Below are 12,575 nucleotides of genomic sequence, written 5' to 3'. Positions count from 1 at the left end.
CAATACATCCCAGATAGGCCTATAACTGAATATAAACTATACCAAAGAATAACATAGATTACATATAAAATAGGCCTACGTTCTTCAATAGAGTAAATGAATAGTGCCTAAGTTATATTTCAAACTTACATAGCCTAAGAGTTGGTTAGCACGCTAGCGCAGCGTAATGACTCAGGAGCCTCTCACCAATGCGGTCGCTGTGAGTTCAAGTCCAGCTCATGCTGGCTTCCACTCCGGCCGTACGTGGGAAGGTCTGCCAGCAACCTGTGGATGGTCGTGGGTTTCCCCCGGGCTGTGCCCGGTTTCCACCCACCATAATGCTGGCCGCCGTCGTATAAGTGAAATATTCTTGAGTACGGCGTAAAACACCAATCAAATGAATAAATAAATAAATACATAGCCTAAGTGATAAAGAATAAGGCATACGTTTTGATCACATGTATGATATGTTTACTTCTGTCAACGCACAGTGTTTGAGGGTGTGTATTCGTGAACGAAACAAGCTGTAAGCCAATATACTCATTTCGCGCCTTTATTGGGTTTCAAGAGTTCTACACGCGAAAATTCCATGTCAGGCCAATAGATAGTAGCGGTACATCGAACGTCGATGTGTCTTCCAACCAACGTTATCGTTGTTTGTGACGCCAGTCGATTGTCAGCACAAGCCACGTGTGCGGCAAGACTGGCAACGGTGTAAACAAACGTTACCAATGGACAAGAGAGACAGTATTTACTTTAGTTTGGATTGTAACCACGCGTGTTGTTATTGATTAAACTACACACAAAAGTTATGATATACCACTAGCCTTGCAGATCGGAGCACAAACTTTGGGGAAAGTTGGGGTAAGTAAATGCAAATAGATTTTAGCCTTTAGCCTGTCTTTAACACAATCGCTAGTTACAACGTTTACAAGTATTTAGGGCCTATACCATGTATCTGACCGGCGAGAGGTATATATTTGCTGACCCAGTCGCGCTGGTTATCTCGGCGTTGGAAGGAATAACCAGGAAATTAGTAAGACCCCTAAGATTTTACCCACGGTCACATACCTACACAAGAACTAACAGAGCCTGTAGCCACATATGGTCAAATTGGAGTACAAACTGTATCAAGTGTCAATTTCCACATGTCAATTTAACATTAAATGACATGTTGTGATAGCCGGTATTACTGGTGTAAGTATCAACTGCTCAAACACAGCGTAAATAGTAAAGTTTGGATTTTTGTTTAATGCCTAGCTTCTTCCCTGCCCACCATCTTGAATAAAGCTTAACTGTCTGGGTTAACTGTTGAATAGGAATGCCCCGCGGTGTAACAAACAGCACCGCCTTTCACCGTAAAAGTAATACTGCCAACCGCCATTATAGGTATGGGTTTGAGCTTGCAGTATACCTGGTTAGCGTATACGATCTGAGCATTGCTTGTGCCGGCCAATGGGTTAACCCGCCCCCTCCCCCCAACCCCCTCCCCCCAACCCCCCGCCTCGGGTGGCTGCCCTATGTTAGCCAGTCAGGGAGGGGTTAGTGACCCAACATGTCTCAGCACAGACCGGATTATCGCAAACGGCTCAAGGTAGACTCTATTATTCTCGAGGAGAAGCCCGGGAGGTGTGAGAATATGTATTGACTTGTTTAATATTCCGCTTCCCACATAAATAAGCATCGGCTGTGCAGAAATGTCAGATTCGATTTGGGCATCGATCAGTAAACTTGTGTGATCAGAACCTGCTACTATAGCCCCAGTAATAATTAATGATATAATATTGACTGAGCGTTTTATTTTGGGGGACTCGGGCCATTTCCTCTCTGAACACCTGTCCGGTGTGTGCCTTTAGTTCCCCTCATTTTACAGCCAATATGTTGATGTATATTACAGACGAGAACGGCGAAATGCACGAGATCACGGATTTGCGGTCCCCGCTCCAAGTGCACAGGGTACACACGCCCAGTTCTTCTGCGAATATCCGAGTCATTAGTCGCAGCGAGAGCATGCCTTATGCTGGGGGGAAAGTGAAGATTCGTTGCACGTCAACACCGTCGAAACCGATCGTAAGCCGAAGGAATACAGTCCCAGTGGTCACAAGCCAACACTTGGCGCACAGATTTCGACAGAACTGGCTAGCCAAATTCCCCATGGACACGTACAGCAATGGTTCAGTGAATTTAGACGACAGTTTAACCAGTTTAAATTGGCTGCAGAATTTGAACATTATGAAAATGGCTTCCCCGTCTCAGCCCTCACAACCACAGCAGCAGGTATCAACACCTCTCACCAAAGACTCCAAAGTGAACCCTAATGCCATTCTCAACATGGCCAGCTCAACGCCTAACGGGAAATTTGACCAGCGTATTGTCGATAACCGCATTATTTCACCACCTGTGTCAACATACGACAAGATAGACTACAAAACCAACCACACCGTGAAACCTCCCTATTCTTACGCCACCCTCATTTGCATGGCCATGCAAGAGACGCAAAAACAGAAAATCACGTTATCCGCTATCTACAATTGGATTACGGAGAACTTCATGTATTACCGAATGGCGGAACCCAGTTGGCAGGTATGTCATTCACACGTATTTACTAGCCTTATCTGATAACTCTGTGGATAAGGTGTTATCTACAACGGTATACAGGTAAACTACTGACACGGCCTATTACAGTTTGACACATCGACGATAGTGTCAATATTAACCCTTTCATGCAGGTAGACGAAACGGTGCCAAACAAAACCACGAGTGCATGGCGCCATAAAATATCTCAAGACTGATGTCAACAGTGACTATTTACCTATACCGGCGAACATGGCACGCTCTCGCTCGGATCGCTGACTATAATTTTTATTTATAATGAATCAATCGGTGTATTGATTTGTGTCAAAGAAACCGACACTTCATCGGTACATTTATTGCTGCCAGATAATAGATTATGCAACAAAGAATTTATATCTTTATCGATTTCTTTATTTTATCACCTTTAATGTTCCACACACAACGACATTTGTTTTCTATAACATAAACTTTCATTTTTGTTCATGGCAGAATTCCATTCGACACAATTTGTCCCTGAACAAATGCTTCCAGAAGGTACCTCGCCGTAAAGACGAGCCAGGCAAAGGTGGTTTCTGGCGTATCAACCCTGAATACGTGGACAGTTTTGAAAACGGTGTATTTAAGAAACGCCGGTGCAGCAGGGATAGTTATGCACCTCTAACGACGCCACCATTAAAGAAGATCAAACGGGAGGTGGAGGATGACGACATGTTGTCTCAGGGTAGTTGTGGTTCCAAAGAAAACACCTCAAACCCTTTCTTGAACTTCAATGTGGTTCAGAGCGACGATGACAGTGATACGTTCAGTGGGGAATTCAACTGGTCCTCAATACTCAGTCAAGACATCCAAATCGACGGACAAACTATTAAAACGGAAGATCTGCTCAACGAAACCGAAACATTAGCCAGTCCTTTAATGGAACTGAGCCCACCGCCGTCCGAATCCAACTCGGACGATTTGGGACTCGAAGAGCTTCTCTCTCAAACAGATTTTACCCAGGACGTAGCTCTAGATTTTACTACCAACGACCCTTTAGATTTGACAGTCAGTGGCACCAGTTTGAGAGCACCCGACTGGTGGAGTGAAAATTTCACATTCCCCGATCAAAAAGAGTTGATCGAGGCGGCGGAGTCGGCTACGACAGACGGACCGTTGAACAATAGCGGGCTTCACACACCGGTTGCTCAGTCCCCGGCATATGAGGACGACGGATTATCATGGGACCCTAATGATCTTCCCTCAGCATTTGACGTGGACAATCTGTTTGATATTGACAACATCCCAGATCCCCATCTATGCTGAAAGCATTGCAGTAATAGTGACATGATTTTTTTTTTATTTATGACGTACTCATCCTCATCTTAAAACATCCTGCTGTTATTCTCCATCGATTGAGGATTATCCCCAACATGAGATGTGTTTTTCACCTGTAGCAGGCTATTGCCATTTATCTTATTATTGCATACTAGTCTGAAAAGAAAGCGCCTGTCCTATGTAAATGTACAAGGACTGAAGACGCGATAAGTATTACATTACAAACCACGAAAGTCATTAAGTATACGTTAGCCAGTATTGCATAAACTGAGGTGGAACGTACGTGTTCATATACCAGACACTTTTGATATTTACATTTTTATAAAAACATATAACGCATTTTGATAAACATTTTCCATTTTGCCACAGTCCATGGTCATATTTATTTTATATATAACGATAAACTCATTTTGCAAGTTTTTTTTCACACTTTCGTAGCATAAGAATAAGGCGGATGTTTGAGTGGTATTGAGATTGTGAATTCCTTATTGTGTGGATTTTTTTTTAGAAGAAAACAGTAACTTTTTTGTACGAGCATTTTTCGTTGATATTGCTACATAAATGATTTTCACTAGCTTAATGTTATATAATAACCCGTCCATATTTGGTGCCAGTTTCATTTGTCATACCTACTCATGAACATTTTTTGCATAGCTTCAGATTCATTTTGTAATTTGCGTGGCGTTTAAACGGTTGTTTAAACTTTCTTGAAGTGTATTTTTTAGCGTTATTTGCAGGACTAAGAACCGGTGAATGTGTTCTAAATCCCAGTTTAATGAATTTAGTCTACAGCCTGCACTAATTTTTTCCCACAGTGCGTGCAAGGAAATGTTAAAATCAGCGAGTCCATACTTTTGTTGGTCAGTGTATTAGAAGAGATAAACTCAATAGTAGAGGCATTAATAGAGTTTATCGTTAAATACGTTACGATTATCCTGTACCCTATAGTAAATATATTTGTTAACCAAAAGTGGTCGTGCGTTCATCAAAGAACCGTATGGCAAATCCGTAGGGTACTAAGTGCTGTCCAGGGAATGTAGAATAGAAGTGCGAAACCCGCTGAATTATTCAACAAGGTTGAGTCCAGCGGTACCTTAAATCTAGTGCATTTATTTAAATATGTATGATTTCCTATCGAAAAACCCGATTCATTATCTCGAGTGCGAGTGTATGTGTGTGAATGCGAGTGTGAACGGAAAAAAACGAATCGTATGCCACTAATTAAACAGTGATGTAAATAACATGATGTCTTATTTATATGTATTTGTACATAGAATCGCCAAAGACTATTAAATGTCGGCGACAAATGATCCAAAAGCTGTGATAATGGATATACATATATTTATTATGTATATATGAATTGTACATATTTTGGTTTGATTGATCTGCATATAGTGTTGAGTATTAAGATCTCCATTTGTTATAGTTACCACCTCCCCACCGCCACCCCTACCCCTACCCCTCATCATTTTCCGTCCATGAACATATGTATACCTCTTTGTTTGTATGCAAGCATACTCATGACTTGTGTGATCTAGTTTATAACGTTAAAGGGTGTGGTACAAAGAGTACACAAACCAAAGACAAAATAAAAATAAATCAAAGTTTATATCTAAAGATTTCGACTTTTTCTGTTTGTCTGTGTATATGCTTATAATCTCGTTGGCCAGAATTTGCAATAACCCAGCGCTATTACTGGCGTATAATGCTTACTGGTAGTTCAGAGGTAGTTGAGTATACTGAAATCACAACCCATGTGGTTGAGGGTGGTTCTTGTTTGTTTAAAGGCAACGAAGACTCTAAATGGAAGTACATATCAGACGAAAGACCGTTGTACACTTCCAATAAAAATTCGATTTTTGTTTTGGAATTTTTTCTACGTAGTAAAATGCATTTGAAACTTACCACAAATTGAACTTTGTGTGGACAGTGTCTTTCATACGAGATATACTTTAAGATCTACGTGGGGTATGGTCAAAGCGGCAGGGGTGTCCACTTTCGAGCGGCCCATCAGGAACACCGATTTGAGTAATGCTATGAGCTGGGAACATGGCCAACCGATCTCAGAGCTAGGCACAGACGTGGAGGAGTACTATATATATGGTCTTTACTTTGTGAAATGTATTCAGGATTCGACGGCGAAGAAATGCAATGCTTTTGTGGGGCTGGGGTGTAATGAGGCATTAATAGAAGACAACAAATAACATACCCCTATTGTTATTTAGGAAGAGGGGTGGATACCGGGCCCATACACTCTCAGAAGTTAAATTGGTTCTGACGTGCTGGGTAACCCTATACATCAAGTTTTAGTCTGGAACACTTAAGCCGTATAAAACGCCATTTTACAGAAACCGGAAACATGATTTCCGTCACTTCTATACCCCACAGTCATATGGTTAAAAGGCAAAAAAAAAGTTCTCTTGACGTTAGCGGAAACAGCTGTGGTTCGCATGATTGGTTAAAACTGATAATATGACGGCGGTGTCGATTTTCCCAACGTGCGCAAATTCACTTACTTTGATCTGCGATGTCTCGATTTTTGACTTCACACAACTAAAGAGATGTGCTTTTAAACTTCCATTGGGATACTTTATCATTCCACAAACACATTTTGTCTAGTGTTGTCTTTTCTTTTAAGCAAATTTCAACATAAGTCTTTAGTCCAGTTTAACGTTGTACAGAAAATGTCCATAGATCATCTCCCTTTGTGACGCCAAAGTGGTCCACGTTAAAAGATAACAGTTACTGTGACGTCTTAAACGACCAACAACGAATGAACATAGGCAACTTTTACCCCTACGTCGTTTCAAAGTCCAAGGGGATCTAACCATCGCGATAAGAAACAAGTTATGCGGTGCGTGTTTAATGACCGTGTCTACCTTTGACGTTGGACTGTTAACCATCTGTGTAGTAGAAAGTTCGGTAACACTGAAATGTCGTAATATGTCCCTATTTATAAGCTCAAAGCTGAATATCATACTCATTCACACATATAGAGTTTGTATAAAATACAAAGGGTATAGATTTCCTGCAGATAGGCAAATTATTGTAAATACAAATCTAGAAGCACTGAGAGATCTGAGTTAGGCCTATGCCATTTGAGTTACCGGTTTATCACATTGGTTGTGACTCGACCATATTGAGGTTTCCCCAGTAATTAATCATACATATTTAGGTCATTCACACGGTACATCAATCTGAGGAAAACGCAAGATCACACATAGGCATACAGATTGTGGTTTATAACAGGCTGCTGCTGATGTATTAGGAAATTGACAGTTGCTTACGTCACCAGCGTCTGCCTGGCCCCAGTGTCAGGTGTGAGGAAGGGCACTTGTTATACTCAAATTAAACTGTCCAAATTATAGTCTATACATGCCCAAAAACACAAGGTAAAATTCTCGCTTTTTGCAGTTGCTGTCTAAGCGCATCTGAAATACATATTTTTGATTACCGACAACTTATAAGCAAGCATGCATGATATACAATTTTCAAACTAATTAAATTCTCGAGTCTAGAACATTCCTTCCGGCATCGCTTGGCAACTGTTGACTGCGTCTCTTTACATGACTCCGTCCTAATTTGTTTTTTTTACTTTCTATACTTTCTTATTTTCTTGACGGCTTGGTCTTCTTGAAATTCTTGGGATGGTTCACCTGGAAAGTCCTTATGGTTGGTATACATAGTTTTGAATGCCCTGATTTGAAAATAAACAAGATAACTGCCGACCTAATTTGCTTGTTTTTTTTTTACTTTATATACTTTCTTAGCTTTTTGGTGGATTGTGTTGAACGCTGTTCTTGAGATTCTTGAGGTTTTTGACTGTATGACAGTATGAAAGAGTAAATGCATATTTAAGAGTGTAACTGGCATTTAAATGATGAAAGGTTTGGCATAAGTTTCCTTTCAATTATGACTAGGTCAAACGGAAAAAAAAGCTTCAGTCCCAATCATGGGTGGTGAACCTTCGAGATTCTTCTGCTTGCATTGTTCTCAAAGCCTCGAGGCGTAAAGCGGTAGATGGCGATCTCTTGTGTGGTCATGTATGACGTTCGCTGCCTTCCACCAATATGGCGCATGTCACATGTGGATAAAGGTCGTAGATAACTAGCCGAAAAGGTCTGTGGTTTACACCCTCACACCCATAAACCTGGCAATTATCATACATAAGTTAAACATTTTTGAGTACGGCGTTAAACAACAAGCAATATACTAACTAAGCAAGGAATCCATTCTTCACCCAACCAAAATGAGCATACCGCCCATGATCTCAAATTGTTCATGAGCTGGGCCATTTGACCGCTCAGCAATTTCCATGATGTCAGTGTATGGTACCGGTATTTATTTATTAATTTATTTGGCTGGTGTTTACCCAGTACTCAAGGATATGTCACTAACACGACGGTGGCCAGCGTGATGGTGTGAGGAAACCGGGCAGAGCCCCTGGGAAACCCACCACCATCCGCAGTTCTGTGTCTTTGAGCCATATCATTTTGATTATGTCATAAGCTGGATCACATTGACATCTGTGAATTGTACAATTACGGAATCCCCCTTTAGCATATTTCTGATATGAAAGTGTGTCGTACCTATATAAGGCATGTTAATGGCAAGCTTACTGATCTCTAGTCGCGTGGCTAACACGGTGTGTGCATGTGTAGACGGCAGATAAGGCGGAGACAAGATCAATATGACACCGTAATAACACCTCTACCTGCCTTAAAAGTCATACAGGTAGAGTGCACCCAGCGAGTTGCCACATGTACTCCCCAAATGCCCCTCAGGGTAGTCCTAGTGAAATTCTAATGGCGATCAATAACATCTGACAAGCGATAGGAGGCGAAGTGAGGTTTTACTGTGCATACAGTACGCAGCTACTTTCAAGGTCGTTGTCTGTTTTAATAAACGCTTTCAATAAAGACATTAACATAGGAGTCAGATAAGGCACAAAATCTTTATTGAATCTTCACAGCAGGCTGTATCTGCATAGCCATTTATAGATTCCATACTGTGTACTTTGAAGGGGTTTAAATGCGTACAAGATACCAGTTTTCCATTAATGGCTTTTGAGAATAAATTGTCAAGTCTACGGTGGTGTTTTGCAAGACTGGATTGCAAAATTGTTTGTCTACAGACGTTGAGGAAGCCAACACTGTATCGTCGGCGTTTTTACATATGGCAATATAAAAGGTTTTTGAAATACAGCAAGGCATAATATCAGACAACATGCAAGGTATTATGCAAAAGAAATGCAGCAGGTTTCTTGCAATGACGATAGAAAGATACGGCTGATATTCCATACGGGTTATCCAGTTTCTGATGCCTAAATCACATGTTCAAGTATTAGTTCACGAGCAATTAAGGTGTATTCAGTTGGCGTTTTTGGCAAATTATCATGTGCATATAGGCTACCCTGGCCATGCCATTGGGGAAATGGTAAATGGAATCATCTGACAAATTCATATGCCAATGTGTATTAAGTAGTTGTGAAATATCCATGTCTTGCTATACAAGATAATATGGAGGCTCTCCTTAAGACACCAAATTAATCATTAAGCACAAGTGTTTTATAATAAAGGTCAGCATAACGAGAAACCTGTTTCTTTGATTATTTTACGTGAAGCATCAAGATATGATATGTAATACTTCATACATAGAGCAGGTGGCTTCCTTTTATTTTAACATGTACAATATGCCAGTGGGAAATGTTACACCTGCTGTATGGTATACGTTATAGAATACCCAGTTTAGAAAAAGAACCAGTTATACAGTGGCGGTGTTTTGATTTCTGAACATTATTTACAGCGAACACATTAAATGAAAATCACTTAAGCATTATATGGCACAGACATTGTGACCAAAGATATCAGAACCATGAACCAGCCATTGGTTTTCGATATGAAAATGAAAACTTCCAACATTAAACCCAAAGACAGACGGTAAAACCCGTCCAGAAACAAATATCTGTTAAAATACGAAGAACACACTTAAACATTATCACTATGCTGGAGAATAATGTGTACCGTTCAGATTATAGTTTACACTAAAGGCAGAACATCACCAGCGACGTTCCTCAGAGGGTGGGAAGTGGATACGAACACACGGTGTAATACCCCACAAGAACAACTGGTCTTGAGTACGTTTTACCTACAGATACATAAACTCAGAAATCCATGAAAATGTGAAAATAAAGGAGCGCGAAATTCCAATCTCAACGTGAATTCACGCTCAGGATACATCATCGCTACAAGTGAACACTGGTTCCTACCGCAAACGTTTGTTTTATCCTATTACGTGTGCATACTTGTAAATGGTTGCTCTTCGTAAAACTGTTCTAGAATCGAGTGATGAACACTGATTTTGTGAAAAAGATGAAAAAATACATGTGGACACGAGGCAATTCCAGAGTAGACTGGATACATATTGGGTCAAATATTTTCGAGTAATTTCGACTATTGCACTATTCGGTGTACAAAGCGTCTTTGTTACAAATGGTTCCTATTAAAGCGCTACGTGTATTAACCGATGGTTTTAAAGAACACCTTAAACGATTAAAAATAACGTTGATGGAGTGTAGATGAAACATAGGTCTCCTCAGAATGCTGGATGTGAATGAACAATTTTCTTAGTACTTTTGCACTTAATTCTGATATATACATGCTGAAAGGCTTGCGTGGCATGGGAAAGACATCTGAGGGTCAAGATGGGTGGGTTCAATAGCAAACTGTTTAAAATTGTAAAAGAATGGAGGCTTGTTCCTGTATTAAAATTTTTGCAATGAAACAACAAATTTCCATACCACAAGTAGTGACCATTTGTTTTCTTTGTTTATGCGTGGCTATTTTAATGCCTCTAAACATATTAAAAATACAATAAAAAATAACATACCCCCAATCACGACCCTTGTGTTACGATGCCAAACAGTGTGCATTCAAGGTATATATGTGCACCACAGCTTACAGAGAAAAAAATTACCGCTTGTCAATGAGCACTCTGGCTTATCAATAAGTGATTCATCAACACAAATCAGCCAGAACTCAATACAAGGCATTCTCAAATTCACCTGGCTGACTAGTTCCCAATTGCAGCCTCACAGCAAGGATTTCTGGTTCATTTTGACAAAAGCAAAGCCAATAAATCACCGATAGAGTTGACCAATAACAATGACAGCAGTGGGGGATAAGAACTTTATACAGCTGTCTTGTATATATAGCTATGAAAGAACAGTGGGCGACGTCATATGCATTTGGCTTATGAATGTCATTTACCCCAGCGGGGGACCAGCAAACCTCGACGAACTGCGATGCTAACATGTTTATAAAACATTACTGTAATTCGGTTTTCATGTGCCAACAAAATTATTGGGGTTAACAGAGCCTCTAAAATTCACAAGGAGCATGTCAACACAAATACAACAGAATCAAATGTAGTGTTTCTGTTGCACTCGGAAAAACGACAATATTAAGCCTTGGAAACACTGGCTTCATTGCAATTTTATTTATTTGATTGGTGTTTTATGCCATACTCAAGAATATTTCACTTATAAGATGGCAGCCAGTATTATGGTGGGAAGAAACTGGGCAGAGCTTGAGAGGCCATCTGGACATTGCTGGTAGGCTTTTCCACGTGCGGCTGCAGCGGAAGACAACATCAGCTGGACTTGAATTCACAGCGACTGCAATGGTGAGAGGCCAGTGACAATGGAATATTCCCATGTTACAGTACTTTACATGTATGTAAACTGTAATGTTTATCTTAACATTGACTCCAATACACAAGGTGCTAAGTCCTCAATGTTGTAATTTATGGTAATTAGTATGCACACAGAGCATCCACAATGGAACATCCCTGCCTTGTTACTGTGCTTCATATTTATGCACAGTATGAACTCAATAAAAGCAGTACTTTTTGAGATACAAGTACCAACGTTAACATTTATCTTAACACTGGTAACAATACACAAGAAGCTCAGTCATGAATTTTTGTAATTTATTATAATTAATGTGCACATGGGACATGAAAGACGCAACATCCGGCTTGTCTTATTATTCCTCAAAGGTGTGCACAACCAGAGATCAAGACATTCTGTGCTTGTAAAGGGATACAGAATGGAGGGTAACTGGTTGACAGTTGAGATAGGGTTACCCGGGTTAAATTTTGCAGCCTTGGTCACGCTTGCATACATGTACCATACCTAAAATTCATCTTCGGCAAAACACAGCCTGACTATGTCTCACACCAGCCAATCAGAAATGATTCTCGACACCTTTGATACCACCCGTAACATTTACCTTAATACTGTTTTACCTGTCTTTTGATGCCAGCGCCGGCATAAGCTACGCCTGTACTTCATGCAGGTGAGCTGAAAATCCTTGTATCCACAAAATTATCATATGTCTGAAAACAGGCCAAGAATCCATTCACCCAAGTCTGTGTTCTCAAAACAGCTGGAGCAGCAAACAATGAAACCAAAAATACTGAAGGAAAAGGAATCACAGCAAGAAAACTCAAGACACTGCTCACATAGTAATGGCAAGCAAACCACTAGGCCTGAAGGTGTCATAGCCTATTCTTATGGCATTAAAGTACATTATGGCACATGGTATTGTATTGTTTTATACAGGTGTTCACTCTTTGTTGTAAACAGAATTGTACGCTTGAGTCATTTGTAAAAGACAGGTTTGCTGCCTGCATGTATATTTCATTGT

The 12,575-nt window shown here is 40.3% G+C and overlaps 1 protein-coding gene across 1 annotated transcript; it reads left to right on the top strand.

Moving 5' to 3' along the window:
• Positions 1 to 2,105: 2,105 nt before the first annotated feature.
• Positions 2,106 to 4,318, top strand: LOC135461276 (forkhead box protein J1-B-like). The gene is made up of 2 exons (XM_064738282.1): positions 2,106 to 2,562; positions 3,043 to 4,318. Exons 1-2 carry the CDS (start codon positions 2,134 to 2,136, stop codon positions 3,853 to 3,855), a joined length of 1,242 nt encoding a protein of 413 aa, XP_064594352.1. The 5' UTR covers positions 2,106 to 2,133; the 3' UTR covers positions 3,856 to 4,318.
• The last annotated feature ends 8,257 nt before the right edge of the window (positions 4,319 to 12,575 follow it).

This window comes from Liolophura sinensis, chromosome 1 (assembly GCF_032854445.1).
Source record: "Liolophura sinensis isolate JHLJ2023 chromosome 1, CUHK_Ljap_v2, whole genome shotgun sequence".
Taxonomy (NCBI): domain Eukaryota; kingdom Metazoa; phylum Mollusca; class Polyplacophora; order Chitonida; family Chitonidae; genus Liolophura; species Liolophura sinensis.
The sequence above is the reverse complement of the archived record's forward strand: the minus strand, read 5'-3'. Positions and strand labels throughout refer to the sequence as shown.

Coding starts and splice junctions, on each gene's coding strand:
- LOC135461276 (XM_064738282.1), top strand. CDS start 2,134: ATGGACACGTACAGCAATGGTTCAGTGAATTTAGACGACAGTTTAACC. Junction 2,563..3,042: donor TGGCGGAACCCAGTTGGCAG/GTATGTCATTCA, acceptor TGTTCATGGCAG/AATTCCATTCGACACAATTT.